This window comes from Rattus rattus, chromosome 11 (assembly GCF_011064425.1).
Source record: "Rattus rattus isolate New Zealand chromosome 11, Rrattus_CSIRO_v1, whole genome shotgun sequence".
Taxonomy (NCBI): Eukaryota; Metazoa; Chordata; class Mammalia; order Rodentia; family Muridae; genus Rattus; species Rattus rattus.
In genome coordinates, this window is record NC_046164.1 from 70,919,050 (window position 1) to 70,946,540 (window position 27,491).

At 46.3% G+C, this 27,491-nt stretch overlaps 1 protein-coding gene across 1 annotated transcript; it reads left to right on the top strand.

Moving 5' to 3' along the window:
* The first annotated feature begins 3,159 nt into the window (after nucleotides 1-3,159).
* Nucleotides 3,160-26,988, top strand: Nelfa (negative elongation factor complex member A). Its single transcript, XM_032916362.1, has 11 exons — nucleotides 3,160-3,495; nucleotides 13,882-14,053; nucleotides 14,927-15,088; nucleotides 21,752-21,841; nucleotides 23,210-23,340; nucleotides 23,428-23,497; nucleotides 23,902-23,990; nucleotides 24,734-24,845; nucleotides 25,645-25,916; nucleotides 26,035-26,134; nucleotides 26,253-26,988. The coding sequence occupies exons 1-11, from the start codon at nucleotides 3,286-3,288 to the stop codon at nucleotides 26,435-26,437; spliced, it is 1,593 nt and encodes a 530-aa protein (XP_032772253.1). The 5' UTR covers nucleotides 3,160-3,285; the 3' UTR covers nucleotides 26,438-26,988.
* Nucleotides 26,989-27,491: the final 503 nt, after the last annotated feature.

Below are 27,491 nucleotides of genomic sequence, written 5' to 3' on the forward strand. Positions count from 1 at the left end.
CAGAATACAAACAGCACCAGGGCGACCCACAGCAATGGCTGGCTTCCAGGCAGCTAGGAGGAGGGTCTCAAAGCACACCCGCACAGTGACATACTTCTCCTAACAATGCCACACCTAATAGTGCCTCTCCCTGGGCCAAGCCTATTCACACCACAACTGGGCAGACAAGATAGGAAGGTAGAATTAAGAATCAAGTGTGGAGTCTCAGGAGGACCACACAGGAGAGCAGAGGTGGGGAGAAGGGAAGAGAGGAGAGGAGAGAAAGAGGTCACTGTTAGATGAGCTGGACCAGGAACACATGGCCAAGGACACCCAAAGGATAGGCTGATGGACGAGAAGAGTCCAGAAAGACATAGATTGGCAAGTGACAGGTGTTTATATGGGTTTAACAGGTGAAGGGATTAGCATAGATCAGAACCTGCCCAGCATAGTGACTACAGCTGCTTAATAAACTGTAGTGTCTCTGTCATTTACTCAGGAACCATATGGGCAAAAGTCGGGTAGAAACCCCCAATAGATATTTAGGGGTAAAAGGGGATATAGCCCACCCCTCTCCCTCGCAGAAAATTTCTTACAACAAATGGTTCTGAATATTCTTTTTTGTTGTTTTGGTTTTGTCTAACTTTAATTTTTCAAAATCTATTTTTAATGATGATTCTTAAACACTTTAACCTCTCTTTTAGTCCACCAGCTACCAGAGGAAGTGGGAAAGAAAGGATACAGGGGAAGTGGACTTGTTTAAAAGGTTCTTTGGAGCAACTCCTGTCTGTGTTGTCTGGAAATCAGCAGTTCAGTTCACAGGTCAGCAGTGGCAGCTGGATCCACTCGCAAACACTTCGTGGATGCACCGGGAGTCCGGTTTGGTAGAGTTGGGAGAGCAAACTCAAATCAGCAGCACCTCCTGGCAGAGACAGCCAGGCGGGAGGGACCCAGAGGGATGCCAGGAGAAGTTTTCTGCTGTGTCTCTCTCAGGGATGTGACGATCATGAGACCCGCAAGCATTGCACAGCTAGCTCTATAAGCGAGCCTAACCCAGCCTCCTTCACTGTCCATCGAGTGCTATGTATACCCTCCAAACACCTCGTGTCCTCTACCGGTCTTGGTCTTGCCTCAGTACATGCGTCTGTCTCAGCTGACATCACTCTGCCAACTGGCCCAAGTCCACTGAAGCAGCAAGAAACTGCAGCACACCTCCAGAAGGTTTTTGATGTGTCCTCTCTACGGAGTCCTGACAAATGGAGCTCAACTATGAAACGTAAGGCTGGCCAATACATGCATGTTATTAGCAAAGAGTCCTTCATTGCGTGTCCTTTCACGTGCTAGCTTTAGCAGAACATCCTCTCTCCAGTGTCTGCTTCAGCGAAATGTTCCTTCACGAATCTGCCTTAGCCTTTCACCTTGAGTCCACTTCAGGAAAACACTCCTTCATGTGTTTGCCCCAGCAAAACACCATCCAACACAACTGACTTTCCAAAGAACCCTGAAGTTTCCACTTCATTTCTGCAGACAGGCTTCCTCCATATCCTGGAACTTGCTCTGTAGACCTGTCTGGCCTCAGACCCATCTGCCTGCCTCTACCTCCTGAGTGCTGGGATTACAGATGTGCACCACCACACACACCTGCATTTATGTGTAGTGGCAATGCTCAGAATTTTGGTATTTTGCTTTCTTTAAAATCACAGAAACAGTGTGTGTGTGTGTGTGTGTGTGTCTGTGTGTGTGTGCGCGCGCGCGCACGCATGGGGCTGCTTTGTAGCAGCTCGCTATGATTAGCAGAGCCATGGTTTTGCCAGCTGTGGATAGTTTCTGTGGTTGTGTGCCATTTGAAATTCTGGGAATTTTTCAGAGGGTATATAAATGCTCAAGCCCCAACAGGTGGAGTTGGTGACTGTTAGCCACTGGGGGGTGGGGGTAGCTTGTTAGTAGTGATGCTCAAAGAAAAAACAAGAAGAAATCAGATTCAGGGATCTCTATCCCCCATCCTAATTTATCTAGTGATAGAGAAACAGTGATAAGAGGTGAAACAGATGGGGGGGGGTGAAGGATAGGAAAAAGAACCCACAGAGTAGCAAAAACCTACTCCAAGTACTTAAAGCCTCAGCAAAGACCACTACACTACAGCTGTCACCAAATGCTGGATCCCTGAGGTTTCCAACCCCTTGAATCGGGCAACTCCATGATCTCTTCTCTGTCAGTAACTGTTTAGATCACTTTAGGAAGTGGTCTTGTGAGTCTTACACCTTTCCAAGTTCCCTCAGCCTGGTACATTTAGTTACCATCCTAAGTCTTAAGAGCTGCTTTCCTCTCTTCATGAAGTAACATTTCATTAGGAGAAAACAATATACATTTATATATTCTCATTCTGTGGCTCAAAAGGGACTGTAACTGGCGGCAATCCTCCTGTCTTAGCTCCCTGATTTCCAGGGATTACAGACATGAACCATGACTCTCAGAATACTTAATGTTTTAGGAGATGGGTTTTACTATTTTGCACAAGATGGCCTCTACCTCCTGCGCCCAACTGATCCTTCTCAATCTCACGAGTATCTGTGTCCAAGAAGTACCCTACTGCCACTTTTGCTGTCATTGCCCTGGGCTTTAATCCTAGTAGTTGGGAGACAGAGGTAGGTGGATCTCTGAATTTGAGGCCAGCTTGCTCTACAGAGTGAGTTCGAAGGACAGACAGAACTACATTGTCAAGTGCTCTGATAACGATACACTACAGGGTGAATTTAGGCTTCTCAGCAGGCGCAGAGGATCAGCCTTTGAAGGACTGTACTTCGAACTACTTTGCAGTTCTCCTGATGATTAAACCGCAGGCATCTCACACTCGGAACGGACCTGTGCGCGGACCCGAGGCAGCATTGTCTGCTGGACAAGGGGAAGAGCATCAAGCTTGTGGAGAACGTGGCTAGTGCCCTCTTCAGACCTTTATCCACTGGGCGGCATACCGGGAAACCGAACAGTCGCACCTCACTCTGGGCGATGCATCTCTAGGGCTCACGGATGCGACACAACCCGGGCTACGTCATTGCCCGGCGCCCTAGTGGGTGCCGCCATCATGCGTTACGGAAACCCACAGTCCTTTTCGCGGAGACTCATCGCTCACTCCCGTTCTTGCGCCTCGGCTCGTAGCCTCCAGAAGGCGGGGCCATTTGCAATTGTATTTGTCTGTCACTCGAGGCCCCGCCCCACGCCAACGGGTGCCGCCATGTTGGGGGTCCTCGCTGGGGACACGTAGGCGTCCGCGTAAGATGCCGGCCGACGCGCGCTGCCGCCGCCAAGATGGCTTCCATGCGGGAGAGCGACACGGGCCTGTGGCTGCACAACAAACTGGGCGCCACGGACGAGCTGTGGGCGCCACCCAGCATCGCGTCCCTGCTCACCGCTGCGGTCATCGATAACATCCGCCTCTGCTTCCACCGCCTCTCATCGGCTGTGAAGCTCAAGCTGCTGCTCGGGACGCTGCATCTTCCGCGCCGCACGGTGGATGAGGTGAGGACGCGGGCCAGCCTCTCTCCGGCCCGAGCACCGCTCCTGCCTCCCGCCAGCACCTGAGCCGTACCTTGCCCTTCTCCCGCCGGCCCCGCGCAGCTCCGTGTCGGCGCCGTTGGTCTTGCCCACCCGGCCCCAACACTTTAGTACCTCCAGCCGCTGGGCGCTGTCTGCGTTCGGGGGTCGTGGGGCCCTGGCCACAACAACCCTCAACCAGGCCGGCCCCTCCCGGAGTGCTGGACACTGCAGTTCCGAAGCTCCTTTTGGTTCGGGACTGTTAGTGCAACTTTCCATGTGACTGCTGACTTTAATTTTGTTGCTTTTGCCTTACCAAGTATCAGTCTACTTGGCTTCATCTCTATTCTGTGGCTTCTTTTCAGTGCATTCTTGTTCCACATTGTATCTGTCTGTCTAACATATACGATATTTTGCAAATACATACACAGATAATGTGTATAGAGTGTCACTGTGTAGCCCAGGTTGATCTCAAACTTGGGGTTCTCCAGCCTCAATCTCTGGAGGGTTGGGATTGCAGGTCTGGGCCACCACATCTCATAGCAAAAAACACCGAAGTGCCTTAGTTTTAAACATTTCCAGTTATTATTTTTATATCATTATATCATTTTTACATCATTTGTTTTTGTTGCAGCGCTATATCGTGTACACAAAACTGCATCTTTATTCAGTTTAACAAATACTGATAATTAAATGACCCACTCCCGTTACCTCCACACAAGAAAACAAGGCTGGACCCTCCAAAGCACCTCCATTCTTCTCTCTTTCCCTCAGGAAGTTTTTTGGTTTGTTTTTGTTTGGTTTGTTTTTTGGTTTGTTTTGGCAGGGTTCTCAATCATGTGTGCATTCCTAGCAGGAGTATTTGGGTTTTGCCTCATTTGAATTTATCATGTTATATTCATTCTCCAAGTGGTGTGGGTGTGTCTTCTGTTGGTAGGCACCTGGAACAGATTCATCCAAGTTATTGCAGACAAGAGTTTGATTTACTCTGCATTATGGGATTCCGTTCTTCAAGCCTCTCTTTCCCTGTGGTAGGTGGCTGTTTGGCCTTGTTCAGGAAGTACTCCAATTTTGAGGGGAGAGGGAGGCACCTGTGGTCTCTCAGCACTTACTATCTCTCTCGTTCTTCAGTCTGCCATTGACTGGGACTGATGTTTGTGAAACTTGAGTTCAGTTTTACAAATGGCTGTGTGATGGTCCAGCACCACCTGACAGTCTTTTTTTGCCCTGTTGCTTCTGCCTGCCTGTCTGTCTGTCTTTCTTTCTCTCTCTCTCTCTCTCTCTCTTCTCTTTTTTTTTTTTCTAATAACCAGCCAAGCTACTTACTGTCACTTTATTGTTAGTGTGTTTTGATGTGTGACATACTGGGCAAACCCTTTGCTTAATCTTCAGGAATAGCTTCAGCTTTTCTTGGCCCCTGGCACTCCTGTCTGTCAGTCTGTGTCTTAGTGTGTGTCATTTTTGTGTTTACATGTTCATTTATGTGTACACATCTCTGCAAGTATCTGTGAGGCCAGGGTCTGGCTTGGGTGTCTACCTCAGCTGCTCTTTTTTTTTTTTTTTTTTTTTTTTGGTTCTTTTTTTTTTGAGCTGGGGATCAACCCAGGGCCAGGCGCTCTACCACTGAGCTAAATCCCCAAACCGCTCAGCTGCTCTTTCATTGTGAGACATTTTCATTGACTCTGGAGCTAACCAGCATGCCCCATCTCAATCTCTAGTACTGTATGTACCGACTGAGAAGGCTTTTTATATGAATATGGAGATCTGAACTTAGATCTTCAGACTTGACTTGGGAAACACTATCAACTGAGCCATGTCCTCAACTCATTGTGTTAATAAAATAGTCTCCATTATTAGTTGCTTTTTAGTAAGTGTTTGTTGCAGTTTTCCTCTTGACCCAGCTAGCTCCCATTTATTTAATCAGTTCTAAGGGCACAACAACTGAGCAGTGTTATTCCATTTTAATCTTCTAAACTAATCTGGCTACCCCCTAGCCAAAATCCCTGAGATACTTGCATTTTAGTACTAATCTGGTTCTCTGGGCTCCAGGTCTGATCTCATGAAGCCTCCTGGACTCCCCATAGCAACTTCCCACTTCCTCTCTCTCTTTTCCCTTCCCTCCCTTCTCTCTCCTACTCAGTCATTTGCTGATCAGCTTTTATTGACAAATCAGAGAACAAGTGGGGAGCAATGTTTATACAACATCGAGGAAGGAGATTCTTAGAATAAGGATTACAACCAATGTGGGGGGGGCATAGAAATTAGCATTTGAATAATACATGGATAATATCTACATAGTGCACAATAACATTATGCCTACACTTAACCTAGAGGTTTGGGGAGTTAGAACTGTTAAGTTCTGTGGTTATCCTATATTCATACATGTCTTTTTTTTTTTTTTTTGCTAATGGTATATAGAAATACTCTTAAGGATTGAAGAGCACCTGTGCTGAGAGCAGCCTGTAACTGTTTTGGTGTAATCAGGGTCTGTTGGTTCCTTTTTGTTTTACCTTATGCTCACTGTCTACTTGTACTGTTGACCTCCCTGCTATAGCGTTCTGGATTTGCCTGTTCTACTTCCCAGCTGTTGCTTTGAGCATTTTGAGTTCCTATCATAGGAATGCTGTCATTGTTATGGTTACCTTCTCACTGAACAGCAGGTAGAGAGCTCAGATTGTGCTAATGTTTTGTCCTTAGGCCTTTTTTAAAAAAAAGTTCATATAAATTGTTTCACTTTTATTTATTATTGTGAGGCTGCGGGGGGGGGGTGGGAGGGGTCCCACTTGGGTTCAATAATAAAGACACAGATATCTGTGTATAATAGTATATTGGGGTACTCCACTTTGTCTAGGCAAGGCAGGCAATCAACTCCCATGTATCCTGCTTGTCCACCATTTGGATGTGTGCTGTCAGCAGTAGAGATAAAGGGCAAATAGCTAATGGTTATCTTTGTCACATTTGAAGTAAGCTCTAGGTAAAGTTTCTTCTGTGCCCATCATCTTCAGAGGAGGAGATTAAGGGCTCTGCCAGGAACTGATGTGTCTCTCTGTCACCAAAAGCCCTTTTTATTAAAACTTCTAAAATGTTATATTCTGCAGATCTCTCAAGTGTTGGAGGACCGTCTGTCTCTCTAAATTATATCTAAATAAACACACTTTGCTTGTTTCTAGTTGATTGTTTTGAAAATGTAACAGGAGGCTTCATAAGGCTTATGCCTGAAATTACACCAGTACCTCACATGACTACAAGTATAGTTCTGAATGCATCAAAGACTTTGATTATTTATAGGTTACTGACTACTGACTTGCAATTTTTAAATTTTCAGGCAGTGCAGACCAAGTAGTTTTTGGAAGACTGGGACCTTACATTTTTAAATGAGTTGCATGCTGAAGTTTATGCACATAAACCCTATCTACAAGATTTGAATCATATATACAGCATGTGGTAGCTAAAAAAATCTAAAATACTTAAGACTTACTGTTGCCTTTTTAGCTTAGAAGGAGTTAAAATAATCCACTCTTCTTTTTCCTTTCACCCCCATAAACCACTGGACAACTAGTAATCACCTGCCCCACCTCCTGGGAATGAGGGTCGTGTTCTTTATATTGCTTCTTGCTGTCTGGGGCAACCACATATTTGACAACCCCAAAAAATAGGGATGCTGGCCAAGTCCTGGGAGAGCGGGCCGTTTGATCTGCTGTTCAGGCTCTGGGGTTCATCTGGGACTAGAAAAGTACAGGGCTTGGCTAACGTCCTGGCCAAAGCATTGTGTTAGGCTGTGCCATCCAGGGCTAGCCACTTTGACGTAGTCCTGGATATGAATCTTGAGGAAAGAGCAGAACCGGGCAGGATGCTGGGACAGATAGATGTCTCAGCAATTCAGCCTCTGTCAGCGTCCTCCAGGGTGAGTCTCGCTGGGCCACTTTAACTTCTGGTGCCTGGTGGTTTTGCTCTGAAAGCACATAGCTTATGAAAGTAACACTGTATATACATTTTTCTATTAACACATGTATGGAGTGCACAAGTCAGATAATGATTCTCTGCTGTGTGTCTAAGCAGGTGAAAGACGTCTGTAAGTCTGTCTGGGCTGCTGTGCTGGTTTGTATATGCATGGCTCAGGGAGTGCCACTATTAGGAAATGCGGCCCTGTTGAAGTAAATGTGTCACTATAGGCATGGGCTTTAAGACCCTCATCTGGAAGCCAGTCTTCTGTTTGCTTTCTGAAAAAATGTAGACCCCTCAGCTCCTCCTGCACCATTCCCCATCCTTGATGATAATGGACTGAGCCTCTAAACCTGTAAGCCAGCCCCAATTAAATGTTGTCCTTTTTAAGAGTTGCCTTGGTCACAGTGTCTCTTCACAGCAGTAGACCCTAACCAACCTGTCATAGAGTGCTATAAATCGCCATCTATGCCATGTGAAAGGAGGGCTGTATGAAGTCCTGAGGACCAGGCTACTGGAGACATCCATGTCTCTTCAGTCTCTGAGCTGCCCCTGTGTAGAGGGATCAGCATTCACATTATCCGCTTTGTTGCTTCTCGGTCTCTTACTTGGACCTTCCATGTCAGCAGCCAAAATTTCTCATGGTGAAATCTGACTTTCCTTAACTGTGAAGGAATCCACAGCATTTTGTTTCCTATGGAAATAAAATGTAGCCTCTTTCCCAGTGCAACACATTTCTTGACTTCCATTCTGAGTGAACTCATTCAACAGTCCTTTCTTGAATCCAGTGTTTTCAGCAGCTGTGCTACCTGTCTCACTGATGTCTTAAGAATTAAAGTTAGTAAAGCATTGTGTAACCTATCTCTGGGAGAGCCCATGTCCCCTTCTGTTTTGTGAGCTTCTCCTTTAAAGTGCCATTAGATCTTTTCACATCTGTTTCACCTGTAGAATTCCACTAGTTCCTTTTATAAACTGAAGTCATTGGGGGGGGGCGGTTATTTGTTAATTTTCCCCCAGAAATTAGTTGCAGGCTCTTTGCAGTCTTCATTGATTATTATAATGAAGGCATTTTGGCATAAGCATAAGGCACTGTAATCTCTGCTGTGTCTGTGCCTGATAATTGACAAAGCATTACTCTTTTCACAGTTAAATCAGAAACCTTTTTTATATAGGTGCCTTAGTTAGGGTTTTACTGTCAAAAGACACCATGAGCAAGTCAACTCACATAAAGGACAACATTTAATTGGGGCTGGCTTAGAATTTCAGAGGTTCAGTCCATTGTCATCATGGCCGGAAGCACGGCAGCATCCAGGCAGCCATGGTGCCGGAGGAGAAGCTGCGAGTTCTACATCTTGATCTGAAGCCGGACAAAAGGAGACACTGCCACACTGGGTAGACCTTTTGCATAAGATCTTAAAACCCACCCCCACAGTAATTAACTTCCTCCAGCAAGGCCACACCTACCCCAACAAGGTCATATCTAACTGTGCCACTTCCCATGTGCTAACTGCATCCAAACCACCACAATAGAGCTTTAATTTTTTACTCTGTATGTGCTAAAAGTATCCATTCTAAGATATCCTTGTCTTTCTGCATAAGAATTCCTGTGAGAGAATGAGTAAAAAGTCATTTGCCTAAAATATAACCAAGCTTGGGGTCCATATGACCCACATATGCATCCTGTAATCTCTCTTCTACCAGAGCCAATTCTCTTTCAGCCTCAGCTGATAATTTTCTTTGACTTTTAAGCCCAAATTAGCTTCTAAGGTTTGAGATAAATGACTTAACCCTTGAGTAGTTAATCCAATGGTGGGCCATAGCCAATTAATATCTCCCAGCATTTTTTGAAAATCATTAAAAAGAATTTGTAACTGATCTGTTTGGATCTGTACTTTCTGTGGTTGGATTTTCTTGTATCCTAGATAATTGATAAGAGTCTCCTCTTTGTAAGCTCCAGCAAAGCGAGATTCTTTTTATTTCAACAAACATTTCCCCCTACGGTGTGTGTATTGGAATCGGCCAACAAGATGTCATCCATACAATGATAAATTATAGAGCAGAGGAAACTTGTTTGCAAATTATTTTTAATAGCTGTTGTACAAAATACCGACACAAGGTGGGGCTGTTTAACATTCCTTGTGGCAGAACTCTCCATTGATCGCGCTTTTCGTAGGCTGCTCATTGTTAAATGTGAGCACAATGAAAGCAAACTTTTCTTTATCCTGTTGTTGCAGGGATATTGAGAAAAAGCTTTTTTTTTTTTTAAATCAATCACTTAATAGGCCATGCTTTGGGTAACAAAGAAGTTAAGGGGACTCCAAGTTGTAAGAAACCCATAGGCTCAATTACCTTATTGATAGATCTTATTCAGGTAACAGCCTCTATTCTTCAGATTTCTTTTTATTGATAAATGTAGGAGAATTCCAAGTGCTGATGGAATCTTCCATATGTTGAGTCTCCAGATGCTCTTGGACCTAGGGCTTGTGGCTTTTCCTTATTTAAGGATCACTGCTCTACTCAAATAGGCTTGGTAGTTAGCCATTTTAATGGCAGGGCAACTGGGACTCTGTCAGCAGTGGCTTTCCTTGTAACTTTGGAGAGCCAGCACCTGCTGTGGCCTGCCTGTGCACAGCCTGGGTAGTCTGTAACGGCTCTCTGTATCATTTCTCAATACCGTCATCATTAGCATCTCCCGTTGTACAGCTTGTACCTCAAGTTGAAGAAATGTTGATCTGTGTTTCCCACTGTTACAATAAACCTCTTTCCTAAGTTCATGGCTCTATCTGCCGCACATGGACCTATACATTTAATCCGTTTTAGACTTTGTTGTGTTATCTGAGACAATGTCCCAATCCCCAGGAGATACATAGATACCTTTCAAAGTAGCCAGGTTGGATTTCAAGAATCTTGTGAAATTGTTGTTATATCTGCCCCAGTGTCTACTAGGCTTTCAATGCTCTCCTTATCTAAGTCTGATCCTGTGACTTCTGAGGAGGACAAGGAGTTTCTCTTCCCTTCTTTATTCTGATCTTTCTTAGGGCATAGAAAATCATTACTGACATGTTGTAATTAGCTCCATGATGAAAACTAAAATGAAACTATATGGGGTCCAGGTGCCTTCTGCTATAGTGTTTTCCTTTTTTTTTTTTTTTTTTTAAATAGATAAATATTTTCCGCATCAGCTCCAGCCTCCAGTTTTTTATTCTGCAAAAGCCACACTCCTTACTTACTCGTTTGAGCCAGTCAGCAGCAGGACAATGCCTAATCCATCTTTCTGTATCGCCTTTTGGCTTTGAGTGCTACTTGACCTTCTGATGGCAGCTTGATCTTTAACATGATCTCAGAGAATCATCTTTTGGTCAGGTGAGGAAGGACAAGCATTTACGTCTAGAAAGCAGGTAATGGCCCTGCTATGGCAATACCAAAATCTGGCCAGCACCTGGCTCTGCCAGCACAGCAATTAACAACTGAAAATACAGGGCACGCCTACATAGCCTTGTGATACAATGTGTGCAGTGCAGGTCTTCCCTACAAAATGCCTTAGAGCTCTATCTTTTGGAGCCATTTCCTCAGTTGAGGTTCTCTCAGAGTACTCTAGCTTGTGTCAGGTTCACATGAGACACACACTTTAGTCCCTCCCGGGTGTGGTGGATGATACACCCGGCCTTGACTGCAGCTTAATGCAGGGTAGGACGCTTGTCTTCCCTGTACCTTTCAAGGTGGTGCCCACAGAGGGCCATTCGTCTGTGCCTGTGGTAAGCACAGTGAGTATGGTCCAAGGTAGGTTTTGTTATGGTTTTATTCAGTGTGCAAATGGCTGTGTTGACTTGGGCTGCCATTACAGTCCAGTGATCCCTCCATATGGGGGCCAGTTTGAGCCCAGGATATTCAGGGCCTGTGTGTAACCTGTGTACTTAAATCATCTTTACAACATCCATGACCTAGTTTAATTGTACTGCGTCGGGAATAGTGTCAAGTAAAAGCATGCCCACAGTTAGTGAGCACCCTTTCCTTAGAGTCTCTGCAATTGAACCCACACATGTGAGACTCATGGGTTTGAAGGGCTGACAGCCCTCGACACTACCGAGTAAGCTTTACCTGACTGTTCCAGCCTGCGACCCACCAAGTTTTTCCCCTTGCTGCTGTACTTCAGTCTGTGTCTGCTCCTTTCCTTCGTGTCCACTTCTGATTCTGCTATGTCTGCCTGCCTCCCCTGCATTCCTCTCTGCTTGGAAGCTCCACCCTCATACTTCCTGCCCCAGCTATTGGCGCTCAGATCTCTGTTACAGTCAATCAGCAGCAAGACCGCACCTGGTACTCTCTTTGCCTTTAAGCAGGTGAGGAAAGGCAAACATTTATAAGTCGAAAACCTGGTGATGGGGCATCGAAACGACAGTACCACAGTTGAAAATACAGAGACACACCTTCATACAGAGTACGGCATGCCACCCATCAGGAGTACCATCGTGTGTGAACTGGGGCTTTACTGTTGTCTAGTGTCTGTCTCCCAGGTTGGTTCACACACTGATTCAGCAGGTTAACCCACTTAGCAGCATACTGAGAGACTAAGAAGCAAAATGGGATGTGTCCCCATAGGACCATGGGATGTGTTTGGGTAAGTCAGAAAGCCCCGTTACTCTACACCAAAGTGGCTAGCTCTTGGCTTCCCACTTCCCAACTCTTAGGCCTGAGAAGTGTATATTTGTTTTTGAAACAAGGTCTCACTGTGCAACTCTGGCTGGCCTCAAACTCTACCAAGAGATCTGCCTGCATGGCGTGTGTGCTGTGCTTGGCCCGTGTCTGTTGTTTCGAAGCAGCTCAGTCTACAGCAATTTAAAGACATACTTCAAAACACACATTTGGAGGGCACATAAATAATTCAAATGTGTTCTTTCTATTTTTAACCCTATATTTTAAGAGCCATTTGTTTTAGAAAATATTATCTGTTTTTCCTCTTGGTAAGTTGCCTTTCCAGGGCTACTGTCTTAGTCAGTGTCTCCACACAGGTAACTTGCAAAGGAAGGCATTTAATTTAGGACTTGTTTATACAGTTTTAAAAGGTTAGTCCATGATCATCATGGCTTGGAGTGTAGCTGCAGGCAGGCAGGCAGGCAGGCAGGAGGGTGCTGGAGAAGTGAGTAGTTGAGAGCTCACATCTGACCCGCAAATTACAGTCATAGAGACAGTGAGGCACAAGGCATTTGAAACCTCAAAGCCCACCCCTAGTGACACCCCTCTGTTGTGTTATACAGGACAGGTTGAGACAGAGACACTGCAGGATGAATTCAGGCTTCTCAGCAGCCAGGAAGGAGATCAGCCTCTCAAGGACTGAATTAGGAACCAGCTTTACAGAACCTTTATTACACAAAAGGCATTTTTAGCAAATCAATTTCCATGTACTCAAAGCTCTTATCTGATCTAGGAGTATGAAGGAACCATTGCTTAAGGGACTCTCAGCCATAAGGAGACTTTTAAGTTACAAAGGCTCTGTGAATCCTTCAGCAAAGCCACCACATAAACCTCAGATAAGAATCAGGTAAAATAGATGACTATTTACAAAAGGCTTCTTCAAAGCCATCACACCATGCTGCACACCTCCCAACAAGACCACCCTCCTAATCCTTTCCGGACAGTTCTACTGAGGACCAAGCATTCGAGCGTCAGCCTATGGGCGCCATTCTTACTCAGAGCGCCACAGCTGCTGTAACAAGGCAGCTCACACTGGGTGGCATTCTTACCTGTGGGTGACAGAGGTCAAACCACTCTTGTCTTCAGCCACAAGCGCTCACATAGGCTGCAGCAGGGACTCTTCCTGGCCCTTCTCTGACTCTGCTAGAGGTGCCCACAGCTCATACACTGCATGTGTCATTCCACATGCTCAGCTTTCTGGGTTTCTCCTATGCACACTGTATCTTCACATACTTACATTCCTAGCAGTGGCAGTTATGCAGGTGCAAGTGACCCGTCCCTTCTTTGTACCAAAGAAATGATGGGTCACCCACCTGCTTTGGTGCTCCCAGTTGCTAAACCTGAGCCCAATTCTGTTGACCAGAAGAGCCGCCATTAACAGTACATATTCTGTGAGTATAGGCGGGGCAACCCTAGTTTTGTTTTGTCTGCCCACCAGATGGAGTTAGGAAGCATACGCACAGTCTGGAAAGCCACGGGAGACCCTGGGTAATGGCCATCACAGCCTAACAAATGTGGCAGATCGGGGAAGCGGATGGGCCTTGGATTCAGGCGGGATAGATGGAGAAAGCAAAGCCCGGGTAGAGCTGTGGGCCCTGAGGGTTATCATAGGGCCACAGGCCACCCAGAGGCCACAATGTGTAAGTGGGTAGATTCACAGCAGGGGACATTTTCACCATCACTGTTCCAGGAGGCCGAGTGGGGCTGGTGGCATATACTTGGTGTCTTCTCTCTCGGCAGATGAAGGGCGCTCTGATGGATATCATCCAGCTGGCCACTCTGGACTCAGATCCCTGGGTCCTCATGGTTGCTGACATCCTGAAGTCCTTCCCTGACACAGGCTCCTTGAATCTGGACCTTGAGGAACAGAACCCCAATGTTCAAGACATCTTAGGAGAACTTAGAGAAAAAGGTAAGAAGCCAAACTTTATTTTTGTAGTAAGCAGGGCTCTAGTTTTAGAATTGTGCTGTCTTTACACTGTTGCTGTAGTGTGCCTTGGTTCCTTAGACAATAGCTATCCTTACCCTACGCTTCAGTCTGACTTACCACAACCCTGTCCCCACTGCATGTGCTGTGTCCGCACTCGTATGACTCATCCATGATTTACTTGGCTGCTGCTGTCTCCCCATAAGTTCCTCAGGTTATATTTCTAAAACATTCTCTGTCCTAAAGTAGATACTCACAAAAAATACCAACACGTTAGTTTCTAGACTGTGAGGTGAAAACTGGTTTTGGAGAGCTGAGAGTAGGAATGTCTGGGCCTTTCTCAGAGAGATGGGGTTGGAGGCTTGGGGTCACACATTCCTACAGGGCTCCTTGTGAGGCCCTAGGACATTTTGAGGTTTTGTTGATTTGGAGTTGCAGACTGGGAGCATTGGTCTGCACATGTGCATCCCTCTGCTGGGGTGGCGGTTCCTTGGCAGCAGGAGGATGAGGCACTCGCTTCTCTTTATTCTGCTTCCCTCGGTTCTATGTCTGATTGGGGCAACTCCTTGGAGTTTTTCAGGCTCCAGCCTCTTGGTGACCACATCAAACCAGGAAGCACATATGGGTGTCTTTATAAGGCTGCCGCTGACAAGTGTCAGGAGAGACCCGCCAGGGCTCTGACGTCAAAGGGGAAGGCTAAGATGGCACACACTTGTTCCTCTTGGTGTTGAGGCTGCTCTCCATGTTGCTGTGTGGAGAAAGCCATCATGGAGTTGTCTACATGTGAGCTGTTGGGGCAGCAACCTGCGTCCCTGGTGGTAAGAGCTACTTCCTTTAACACTGTCTGGCTCTCCACAGTGAGTGAGTGCGAGGCATCGGCCATGCTACCGTTGGAGTGCCAGTACCTGAACAAGAATGCCCTGACCACCCTTGCTGGTCCCCTCACCCCACCAGTGAAACATTTTCAGCTGAAGCGGAAACCTAAGAGTGCCACACTGCGGGCAGAACTGCTACAGAAATGTGAGTGCCTGGGTTCCAACAGCCCTGCTCTTTTCTCTGTGGTGTTTTCTGTTAAATGCACAGTTTCCCCTCAATGAAGACTCTGAGACTCAAAATATATTTACAAACACCTTGGTCGTAAGCTTTGGCTCGTTCTCCGAATAGCTCATACTTCAATATCCCATTTATTCTGACCTAAGGTCTGCCACATGGCTGGTTACTTCTTCCCAAATCACATGCTTCTGTCCTCCCCCATGCTACCAGGCAGATCTCCATGTACCTGGCTCTCTCCCAGAATCCTTTCTGCCTACCAGCTGTCCCACCTTCTAGTCTCCCTTTTCTATAAGCCATAGAGTTTTTATTGACAAGTTGATCTTCTATATAATACACAACATATTCTCTATAATTCCCCCCTTTAGTCCAATAAAAGGCTTTCTTTTACATCAATAGACTGCATACAATAGTAACAAATATGAAAAACTACCAGGTAAGAATTTACATTTATAAAGTCCAGTCCATACATATTTGGCAACTTTGGATAAAGTACTCTACCGTCTATCCTATTCTGGTGAGTTTAGAATTCTGTACCTAAATCATTCTTACCATAACTTGCATAAACCTTAAAACATCTATAAACATCTATCTAGTCTTCAACTCTGTCAGAGACCAGAGGGAGCAAGTACTCCCTGAGTGTGCAGGGAGTGCAGGCCAGCGGCTTCCACAGCTATAACACTGTCCAGTTGGCTGTCTGGACAGCCCCCCAAGTGCCTCTGAGTCCTAGGAGCATCATCTGTAGCCTCTAGCCCAGAATATCTGACAGGCCTTTTTGTGAAGCGGGAACTATAAAGGACTGCTTCCCTTGTCTTGGCAAACCTCAGCAGTTGACTTCCCTGCGTCCCATCTGTCCAGTTTGGACAGCATTCTGTCAGCATGAAGCCCCGTGTGACACAAACTCCATAAGGACTCTGTCTAGTGCGCATCGTCTGCTGTGAAGCCCAGTAGGGGCACTGCCAGGAGCAGACCCGTCTCATTGTCAAAGGCTTAAATTAATAAGCATCTTTAATGTTGTGTTCTGTGGGTCTCTGAGGTATTTGAAGATCATCTATCTATAGTATGTCTGAATTGTTTCTTTCTAGCTGTTACTGATTAACCTTGAGAACATCTGCCTCCGAATAAACCTAATTTTGTAAATAACTGAAGTAGTACCCACAAGACCATATGTTTGATTGACTGTTAACTTGCATTTCTAATTATTTTAAACAGTTTCTTAGAGCAGGTTTTAAGCACTAGAACTTAACATTGCATTTAAAAATGAATTGCATAGGTAAAGTACCTTAGTGTGTTGTAGCAAAATATTATACTAAATCTGTATCAGTATACATAGGGTAAACAAATATAACCTTAATATGTATCAATATACAAAAATCAATACCATTGTAAGATTTTTGGCTTATTAATATTCTTTGGCCTAAAAGTAGATTCAATAATCCATCCATTATTCCTATATTCCCACTTTTTCTTTTTATTCCTTTCTTCCCTCTTCCCCCCAACACTAGACAGGTAAGAAAGGATAGAGACAAGAAAAAGTAAGAGAAAAAGAAACCCCTGAATCCAGTATCTCTGTTTGTCTCTTCCCTGACCAGAACCATTAACATTGTAACCAACCCCTAAACGACAACAAACATCCAACGGCCCAAAGCCCTCTATCCACCTCTTGGGAATAGGGCTGTTGTCCTCTTGAAGCAGTTTCCTGAGGATATAGGGTTCCACTTTCCTTTTGAGCCTTCTCTCTCCCCCAAAACTTAGGAGAATGGTGAGTCTAGGAAAGCTAGCTATAGCATTTGCTGTACTGAGAAGTTCAGGGCCTAACTGCAGCTCTGACTGGAACATTGTAACGCTGCGCGAAAGGGAGTGGGCTGCTCTCTTTGAAGCTGTCCTGGAAGGGCACAGTTGAGGCAGCCTGAGGCTGGGTCATCTGTGCTACTGGTCGTCTTGGTATCTGATGCTTTTGTCTGCAAACGGAAACGCTCACAGATAATATACATTTCAGCAATTACATATGTCTAGAACGTACAGTGTACAAAGATGATTCTTTGTTCTTTGTTTGAGCAGGTGAAAGACTCTTTGTAAGTTAGTTTGGAATATATAACCAAACTGTAATATTAATTTTTCATCCATGTCATATGAAAGAATGGCATGTAAATATAGGACTCTAGCCAGCAAGATTTATTCGTGTCTCAGCCAGTCTCAGAGGTCTCCCTGCAGAGGGATCAGTGCATACATTATCTGCCTTTTTGGTCTTGTTGATCTTTCTGTCTGCAACCAAGATCTTCAGGGGTCTCCCCCTGTCAACTCTGATTTCCAACAGTTTAGATGGAAGACGTAGCTTTTCTTTTCCTATTGGAATAAATGCAAGATCTTCCCAGGACAGCATATTTCCTTTTTGCTGTTCAGAAATTGGGACTTCTATAAGCCGACCTAATTCAGCAGTCCTTTCTAAAAACTCCAGTGCTTTATCCCTGGGAGATTTTTTTTTAATCCTCCTTCTGATCTGTGAGCATCTCCCTGGAACTTTATTGTTAGATTGCTCCATAATTTGCTTGATCTGTAGGATTGTAAGTTATATCTGTAACAGATTTCATGTCATACTGTCTTAAAAAAAATTGTTATATTCCAGTGTATAGGTATGCCAAAGCACCATCAGTTTCCATCCATAAAGGCGTTTCCTTCAAAGCGTGATTAGATCTCTGCACAACTGCCTGTCCTTAGTGGTATATCCCCAACATGCGTCCTTCATTTGACTAGAGACAAATACTGGAGCACAGTTAGTCTCAATTTATATCTCCATAATTGTCATAGCTTCTATGATTGCATCTCAGAGTCCTCTTTTGCAGACTCCAAGGCCCATCAGGATTCTGGATATGCACCAGCAGGGTGATGGATCAGCACATATACAGCTTAGTTCTCCAAAGTCTGTGAAGTTATTGTAAGCCAGTGTTCCAAGGTAGCATCACTACGTAGACTCTGGAGTCTCAATATATTACGTTGTCTTGGGCTGCTAGTTTAATTCTTTAAGCCTTTGTGGATTTCTTTCATCTGGAACTGCCTTTTTTGATGTTCTGGTAAATTCTAGATTGGATTCCTCGGAAGATTCCCTATGTTGATTCGAAGAATTTTCCAACCTCTGCTCTTGTCTCCATCAGCATCTGAGTCTCCATCAGTCTCTTCTTTCTCAAAGTCTGCCTTAATTTTCTCTTCCTCTTTAATTTTTATCTCTGATATCTTAGCCTTTTCTTTAGTCTGATTTATAAATTTTAAAAAATGTTTTTGTAATTTCAAATTCCACTTCTCTAATTTCCTTCATCTCTAATATTTTATTTTAACATTTTCCTTAGTCTGATTTATAAGATTTTCAAAATTTTTGTATAATGCTTTTTTCTCTAAGAAGATATAGAAAGTCAATATTATTAAGGCAAAAATGGGGATTAGTAATGCAATAATAGTCATAATAATAAATGTCAGTTTCAGTTACATGTATTTCTTTTTTGTTTTTGTTTTTTGAACCATTTAAAAGAACAAGTAAATTAGAAACCCTCTGTGTCACTGTGCCTCTCATATTTATCAATTTTAAATTATATGTATATGTGGAGTTTAAATCCAGTGTCCTTCCCTTTTAGTCTTAAAACATAATTTTTTAACTTCTCTGAAGTTCTGGTGTGCTCAGATTCCTTTTGTGTGTTCTTTGTCTCCCTGTTGTTTAGCAGGACACTGCGTGGCTCATAGGGAACAGAAAAACCAGATTCCGTCTTTGTGCTGCCACCGTCCTGAGCTTCTGTGTGGGCAGCGTATACTCACGCAGACCCCTGCTGTGACTTCCCCCATTCTGGGAGGGTGGTGCCAGCCCAGCCCTAAGCCCTCGGGGTTTGTCCAAGGACTTTGTTCTGCACCTTTGTGTTCCTGCTCCCTGCTCTCTGGATGAGTGACCCCTACCATTGCTGGGGTAGTGAAATTCCTGTCCCGGGCTAGCTGTTGGTCCAAGATAGACTGCAGGCTCCAGGGCCACTTATTCTCCTCAATTCCCCCTGGACTCCATCTAATAACTGAATATAAGATCAAAAGATTCGGACTCCATGCCTACCTGAGCACCGTATGTTAAATGCATGCTCTCCTGCCGGCCCCAAGCTCCTAGAGTAACAACTCTGAGACGCAATTATATCACAAACACCTTGGCTCTGAGCTCTGGCTTGTACTCTGACTAGCTCATAATTTAATTTCCCATTGACCTCTGCTCAGCTCCTTCCATGCTCTGTTCTCCTCCATCTTCTTGGTCAGGTCTGCCCGTGCCTGGCTCTCTCTGAGACTTCTTTCTGCCTACCGGATGCCCCACTTTGTACACTTTTCCTATAGACCATAGGTTTTTTATTGACAAAAGAGGCTTCCATATAATACACAAGATAGTCTCTCTATAGTTTTCGGATATTTTTATTTTAAAAAAGACTAGCTTTTTTCTCAAAAGGTCAGTCAGAGGTCTCTGTGTTAACCACTACTGTTTAGAGACCTCAGGGTTTTCAGACATGGTCCCTGTAATCTCCCTCACAAATTGTCTGTGCCAGTCAGGCAGGGTATGGGTCCCTCACAGTGGATGCTGGTATGAGGCTGCTGCTTGTATCCTCACCTGGTCTCTATTCTAAGATGTTGGATGTTTGATTAAATGCTTTCCCAAATCATGTCTCATGAAAGTTTGTGCAGAAGGCTCTTACTTGCTGGAGTCAGGGCGGGAAAGTGTCCTTTAGCCAAATCACATTAAAGCGTGGGTCTGAAGCCAGGTGCACTTGTACTTAGCTCACAGCCTCTCCAGCTGCTGAGACAGAGCGATCGATCACGTGAACACAAACTGGCCTAACATCAGCCTGGACAGTGTAGACCTTGTCTTGGCAATGCAATCAGTACAAACAAAAAAACCAACTCATGAAAAAGATTTAAAAAATTAAAGACTGATTTCCATAAACCTATTTTGACTTTGCAGTTAACATTTACTAGTATTTGTAAATAGCCCTTTTTTGTTGTCGTCGTTATCATGTTTTGGAAAACAGCCTCACTGTGTAGCCTAGGCTGCCATGGCTTCTCCCTCCTCCTGCCTCAGCCTCCTGAGTGCTGGGATCATAGGCCAGCAAGTGCCCTGTTTGCAGGAGTCTAACGAAGAGCCTTCAGCAGGATGGCTCTGTGGACTGGGCGCTGTGCTGTCTGGTAGCTCTGTGGAGCTCAGGCCCACTGAGCTGCCAGGGAAGGTCTCTACTCAGCTGCTCTAGCCCAGCCGTCGGGAAGTCAGTAGCACTGCTGATGGACTCGGGCTAATCCTGCCCCCAGCTTTTGTGAGCCACTTCAGGAAAATCTCTAGTTTCTTATATTTATGTGTAACTGTGTGAGGAGAATCTTGGCCTGAGCCTGCTGTAAATACAGTTGTGGGACCTGCAAGATACCAGCACGTCAGGCTCCTGGTTCCTTGGGGCATAACAGGTGGCTGTCTATGACAGTGGATTCTGGAGCCACTTATGTGGAAGTTTCCCGACACAGAAAGCCTTTGCTGTCTTTGAGCCCATGCTGAGCTCCTCAGTGAACAGGGGGTAGCGAGTGGACCACAGCGATGGGCTGTATTGTTGGTATTCAGTTCTGTCATAGCTGCAGTCATCTCATTTCAGTGTTGCACTCTTTAACATAGTTGCTGTTCACTCTGTGCTGAGGGAAAGGTCTCCCTTGTTGCTATCTTGAATGCCCATCACTACCCTCGGTGGTGTTTACTTGAATTAGGTTGTGACTTTAGAATGCCAGTGCATACAGGTTAGAGGGGAATTTAGTATTTTCTAATAAGGAACACAAAAGAGAAAACCTGCGATAGTAGCTGTGGTATTAGTTCTCCCATCACCACAGAGCTCCTGAGGGAAGGGAGCAGAGCTGAGCAGGAGTCCGAGAATTCATGATGTGACATAACAAGACAGTCAAGTCAGGGGCAACCCAGGAGACAGACTTAGCCATGTGTTGGCTTCAGGTTTTCTGTCCCAAGACAACTTTGGTTACCAGAACAAAGGAAAGGCTGAGAAGGCCTCAGTGGACGGGACTCTAGCCACAGTGCTAACCCTTTTGGAGGACATGTAGTGGAGATCAGGGTCCTTAACCAGCTGTTGCCCAGTCAGTAGTTTTCAGAAGCGTCTAGCACCTCGACGAGACGTGGCAGACGCAGAAGCCATGCTTGAGCAATTGCCCCCTTCCTCCTTTCTTGTCAAGAAAACCAAAGCCCCCTTTCTCCTGTCTCCATTCTGTCCATCTTGCTGCCTCGGGAACAATGATTGAAATAATAATAATTAAAAAAAGACTACATAGAGGCTCTGACAATTACAAAGCAGAAAAAAATTTTCTACTTATTTCTTATTTTAATGTTAAATTATGTAGGCAGTGATTTATAAAAACAAATACCAGGAAACAGTCCTTCCTTTCTGTTTGCTTTGTTTTGGGTTTGTTTGTTTTTTTAAAGGAAGTATCAACTATAAAATTCAACATTTCTGGGTGCATTCCTGCTGGGTCATATAAAGGAGTTACCTTGAGTGTTTTTAAAGTCACTTTGTTATAGTTGCTTTATGGGCTGAGAGGCTCTAAATGACCTTGACCTTGTGGCTTTTATTCTCATAGCTACCGAGACAGCCCAGCAGCTGAAGAGGAGTGCTGGGGTCCCATTCCACGCCAAGGGCCGGGGGCTGCTCCGAAAGATGGACACTACAAGTAAGGCTCGCGTCTCAGGCGGGGCTGTTGTTGTTGCCAGGCAGGAGGGTTGGCCTGAAAGGTAAGATTTTTCCTCACCAGAAAAATCATTCGGACCTTGGTCCTGAGAGCTGAGGCCCACTGGCTCTGTAGTGAGTAGATAGGTGAGGACATCAAGGCCTGGGGAAAGGAAGGAGGCTCTATGTGGTGAGCCAGTGTCAGAGCAGCGGGGTGTGAAGCAGGCATTTGCTGTAGCCTCTCTGTCATCTGTAGCTCCCTCTTGGGTGTCACAGTTGTAGCAGGTGGCACGTGCCCAGGCCAAGTTTCCAAGTTGTTTCCAAGTTTCCAAGGTCACACAGTGGTTTGGCTCTTGGAGCATGTGCTGTGTTTATGGGCACTAGGCAGTGTGTCAAGGACAAGAGAGGACTCCTCTAGCACTGTGCTCAGGGCCCAGTGGGCGAGACAGCTGTAGATGAAGGGAAGCTGTGCCAGTCCTCCCACTCATTTGGCATCGTGGAATACCAAGTGCTGTAACCACAGAGCTGGCACATCACGAGTGGAAAGTCTTGGGATGGCTGACCCTTCTGCCATTACTGCAGGGCATGCTTCTTCCTTTTGTGGCCTGCTGCTGTAGTGTAGGCTCCACCTTGCTTCCCTTGCCCCTGAGGAAGGACATTGGGTGGCCCTCCTGGGGGACAGAAAGAAAAGTGGAGTGTCACTGTTCTGAGAGACTTGATGCTGTAAGGTCACCTAGCTCAAGGTATTTGCCTTTGTTCTGAGCAAAAATGTCAGTCTGGGGTGTTATCCGTCACTCTCTGGGCAGTTTGATACCAGGGAAGTTCTGTCCCACAAAGTCTAGAGGGCTCGGTTGTCCCCGAGGGTTGTTATCATCGATTACTTTCCACTTCTCAGAAAGGAAATGAGATGCACCTTCAGAACATCAAGCCTGGGTCTTCCCAACAGACCCTTGAGGATATCATTAGGTTTGTAGGTTCTGAACTCATGTTCCTTCACCACAGTGATACTGACAGAGAGCCTCTGTGTGTGTGTGTGTGTGTGTGTGTGTGTGTGTGTGTGTGTGTGTGTGTGTGTGTGTGTGTGTGTCTGTGTGTGTGTCTGTGTGTCATGTCTCTGTCTGTCCTGGGACTGGAGCTAATGGTGCTGTGAATTGAACCTGGGTCCTCTGGAAGAACAGCCAGGGCTCTGAAACACTGAGCCATTGCTCTAGCCCTTGAGTTCTTTTTACCACAGGATGAAATGTGCAAAGTCCAAAATGTGGTAGGAGACTTTCTGTGGGGTTTCTCAGAGACAGCCTTGCTCAGCCTGTGCTCAAGAGGCCGCTGGGTCCCCAGAAAACATTATTACTGACTTTTAGTGTCTTTTCTGTAGCCCCTCTCAAAGGCATCCCGAAGCAAGCCCCCTTCAGAAGTCCCACCACACCCAGTGTCTTCAGCCCTTCTGGGAACCGCACTCCAATACCACCTTCAAGGACGCCACTGCAGAAAGAAAGGGGTGTGAAGGTGGGCCATCCCTTCTCACCATCCTGTCAAGGCCAAGTGTTGATTCTTTGCTCTATAATTAAGTGTGGCATGTGTTTATTTTGGCAGCTGCTGGATATTTCTGAGCTGAATACAGTTGGTGCTGGCCGAGAGGCCAAGAGGAGGAGGAAGACCTTAGGTGTGTGGAGCATTGAAGATCTGGAGGGAGGTCTGACACACCGCAGCCTGGTGGCTGCAGCTGTTTCTGCCAGTATAGTGTCTGGGTCCTTTGAGGTTTCTTTGTGCTTTCTCTTTCCGGTCTAGTCTGCCTGTGTCTTATCTCACCATCTTGGCACAATGGTAATGGGACTTTTCCCAGGGGTCTTTTTTTTAGTGGGGGTGCGGCTTCTTGAGACTCGGTCTGTACACTGTAGTTCAGCCTGGCCGCGATTACAGATAACCCCATCCAAGGAATCATTTCTTCGCCCTGATACCCAAGTGCACAATGCCATTTTACATTTGGCTTTCACAGAGAACACTTGTGACTTCTGAACTGGGGCTGGGTCAGAGAGCCACTAACCAGCTCTCTTCATTTATCGGCAGACACAGAAGTGGTAGAAAAGCCCACCAAGGAAGAGACGGTTGTTGAAAATGCCACCCCTGACTATGCTGCTGGCCTGGTGTCCACACAGGTAGGACTTTCCATGCAGTGCAGCCGTGGGCATGCTCTATACCATTTCTAGCTGCTGACAGAGCCAAAATAATGTGCTCTCTTGTGTCCTGATTGGTACTGATATGTTCTGTAAAAGTATGTGCATACATATATACAGGTGTGTGCACATGTGCGAGCATGTGTGTGTTAGTGGCAGAGGGAGCCAGAGCCTGACTTGGGCACCAGTCTCGTGTTTGGCACAAACACCTTCCTCATACTAGGATTACAGCCTGGGGGGCGTCCATACTACTGTTACCTCATGCGCCTCACTGTCCGGTGCATATGGTTCCTGTTTGCCGCCCACCTGCTCTGAAGACCAGGAGCTGCATGCATGTGGGAAGGGTGTTTCAGCAGAGCGGCTCTTTCCCAGGGTCTGACTGTGGAGGTGGGTATGGAGACAGTTGCACAGGTTGTGTGTGGAGGCAGTGTGGCCGTTTCATGGAATGGTCTCTGAGCCCACTGTCTTTGCGGTACCCTTTTCGTTGCTAAGCTTTTCCCCCTAGATGTCAGTTTGAGAGCATAGGGTGGTGGCCATGGCTTAAGTTAAAAGTCCAGCATCACTAAAATCAGGGCTTATGGGCTAGAGAAGCCACTGTCCCTGCCCTGAGACAGCAGTATTTGCATTCTTGCTCTGTTGATGGGCAATGGCTGACTGAAAGTGTCCAGGCTACTCCCAGGAAGGTATACTGACTGCCTGGAGAAACCATGGTCTCTGCCTTCCAGAAACTTGGGTCTCTGAACAGTGAGCCAACACTGCCCTCCACAAGTTACCTGCCCTCTACACCCAGTGTGGTACCTGCCTCATCCTACATCCCCAGCTCTGAGACTCCCCCAGGTGAGTACCAGTTCTCCCTCAGCCCACACAAGCACTTGCCCTGGGGTCACAGGGTCACTTTGACACCTGGACTGAGCCTAGCAAAGCCACCCAGGAAGTAGCAGCCTTGCTCACACAGGGCTGCTCTGCATTAGGCACCTGTCCCATTGTCTTTTGGTCCCAGGGAGCAGGGAGAGCTCCTGGCCGAGAAATAAGCCAGAAGTCCTGATTTGAATGAAAAAGTATCGGCCAAGACTTTGGCACCCTGCTCTTGGGGTGGTAGGTGGGATGGTGGTGGAAGCCAAGGGTTTTCTCTTCCCAGATGAGGCACACTGCAGAGGGATGATTCAGGGGCAGAGGTCGGTCACGAGTTCAGGGGTTGGCTCCACTGGGCTCAGCTTTGTAGGTTGGCGGTCAGTTTTCTTCATGACATGTAAGGATCAGCAGCCTTGCTGAGGCTTGGGGAAGCTGCTCTCCAGGGTCCTGTAAACCAGTACCAGTACATGTCTGCCATAGGCCAAGAGCTAACCAGTGCCCTAGACAACCTAATCCCTGGGTCTAGAAATGCCAGAGGACATGAGCTTTGCTTTGCTGGGTAGTGCACGGGACTCCTTCCCTGTCTGTGAAGGGCAGCAGTGATGGGAGAAGGCAGGAGGAGGATATGGGGTAGTTGTTGGGGCAAGGGATTGGAGCTGAGCCTGTTGCCTCTCCAGAAAATGGTGTCTGGGGCAGGCAGCCCGGGGGCCAGTCTGGGATGAGTAGATTAGGAATGAAGACTCGCTTTCCTGGACAGCTCTTAATAAACCTGCTTTGCCTGCAGCTCCACCCTCCCGGGAAGCCAGCCGGCCACCTGAGGAACCCAGCGCCCCAAGTCCCACACTGCCAACACAGTTTAAACAAAGGGCACCTATGTATAACAGTGGCCTGAGCCCAGCGACCCCAACACCTGCAGCACCTGCCTCACCTCTGACACCTACTGCTCCCCCAGCTGTCACTCCCACTGCTCAGACACCCCCAGTGGCCATGGTGGCCCCACAGACCCAGGCCCCGGCCCCTGTTCAGCAGCAACCTAAGAAGAACCTGTCCCTCACGGTAGGTCCCCAGGCAGGGCCCAAGGCCATTAAGTGGGTAGCACAGCTTTGCCATTTTTGCAACCCTGGGGTTATGGGATGAGTATAGCAGCCCAGACACCCACATCTTCCCTTCACAGAGAGAACAGATGTTTGCTGCCCAGGAGATGTTCAAGACGGCAAACAAGGTCACTCGGCCAGAGAAGGCCCTCATCCTGGGCTTCATGGCTGGCTCTCGAGGTGCGTCTGTGCTCCTAGGCTTGGGAGGTGTCCCCACCCCACTCCCGCCCCCACCCCGTGGGTTGGGGAATGGGTTCCTTGGCCCTAGGCACCTGCCCAGCAGTCCCTCTCCCTACAGAGAACCCATGCCCGGAGCAAGGGGATGTGATCCAGATCAAGCTCAGCGAGCACACAGAGGACCTGCCCAAGGCAGACGGCCAGGGCAGTACCACCATGCTAGTGGACACGGTGTTCGAGATGAACTACGCCACAGGCCAGTGGACGCGCTTCAAGAAGTACAAGCCTATGACCAATGTGTCCTGAGTGCCGTCTCTGCTGCTGACCGTCATCGCACCAGAGGACAAGTTCTGCTGGTTCTGCTGGTTCCTGAGCAGATACCGGAAGGATGTGTTTCACCTAGCACCTGCTGTCCACAGGCTCCCGGGCCCCAGCCAGTTCTCTGGGGAGTTTAGGCTTATTTTTTTATATTTTAATGAGTTAGTTTTTTGTGTGATTAAGATACTTTTTTTGGATTCAGTATTATGCTTTGAATGCAAACCAAAAGTTACTTCATAATTTTAGTGCCTGTTAGACTTTTACCTTTTTTATTTCTTCTTAAAATAGTACTGGCTGAGAGGGCTTTCTTTTTCTCCGCTTGTGCATGCCCTTCCTCATGAGGTTGAGGGGACCAAAGGTGACACCTGGCAGTCTGGGGTGTGAGGGGGGCTATGACCAGCCTTGATGCCACTACCTACCAGGGATTTGTATGTCTTTTGTACAGTTGTAAACTTTTCAAACCTGTGTCTGAGTTCCTATTTTCATTGTAAAATGACCTGAGCATTAAAGTTTAGTTTTTCTAAAGAAAGCCCACAGAACTGTGTTTCAGGCTGGCTTGACTCCCTGCTCTGAGACCAAACCCTCCCCTATACGGCTGTCAGAACCTGGGGAGAACAGGCAGGGTTGGGAGATAAGGCAGAGGTAGGTAAATGGGTAGGGCAACTGTGGGCACCCAGGAAATGGAGGAGTCAAACACAGTTACATATTAAATAAGTATAAGAAAAAGGCCTTTAAAGTTTTTTAATAAAAAAATACTCATTACAGTTTTCCAAACACAACTTGCCACTTTAAATGCTATTTTCCCCCCAACTGGTAATTCTCATCTATATTTCAGTATTACCTCCCCCCTCCCCCCAAACTTCAAGTTTTTAAGCCTTCACTATCAGACCTAGTGACAGCACCCAGCATTCCTAAAAGGAACCTGACTTTATATTGTATGAAGTTTAGACACCAATAGGCACATTTAAATTTAAATTTAATTTCTGATAGGGCATTTCACATCTCAACAGGATGGTGACACCATGATACACATGGACACAGC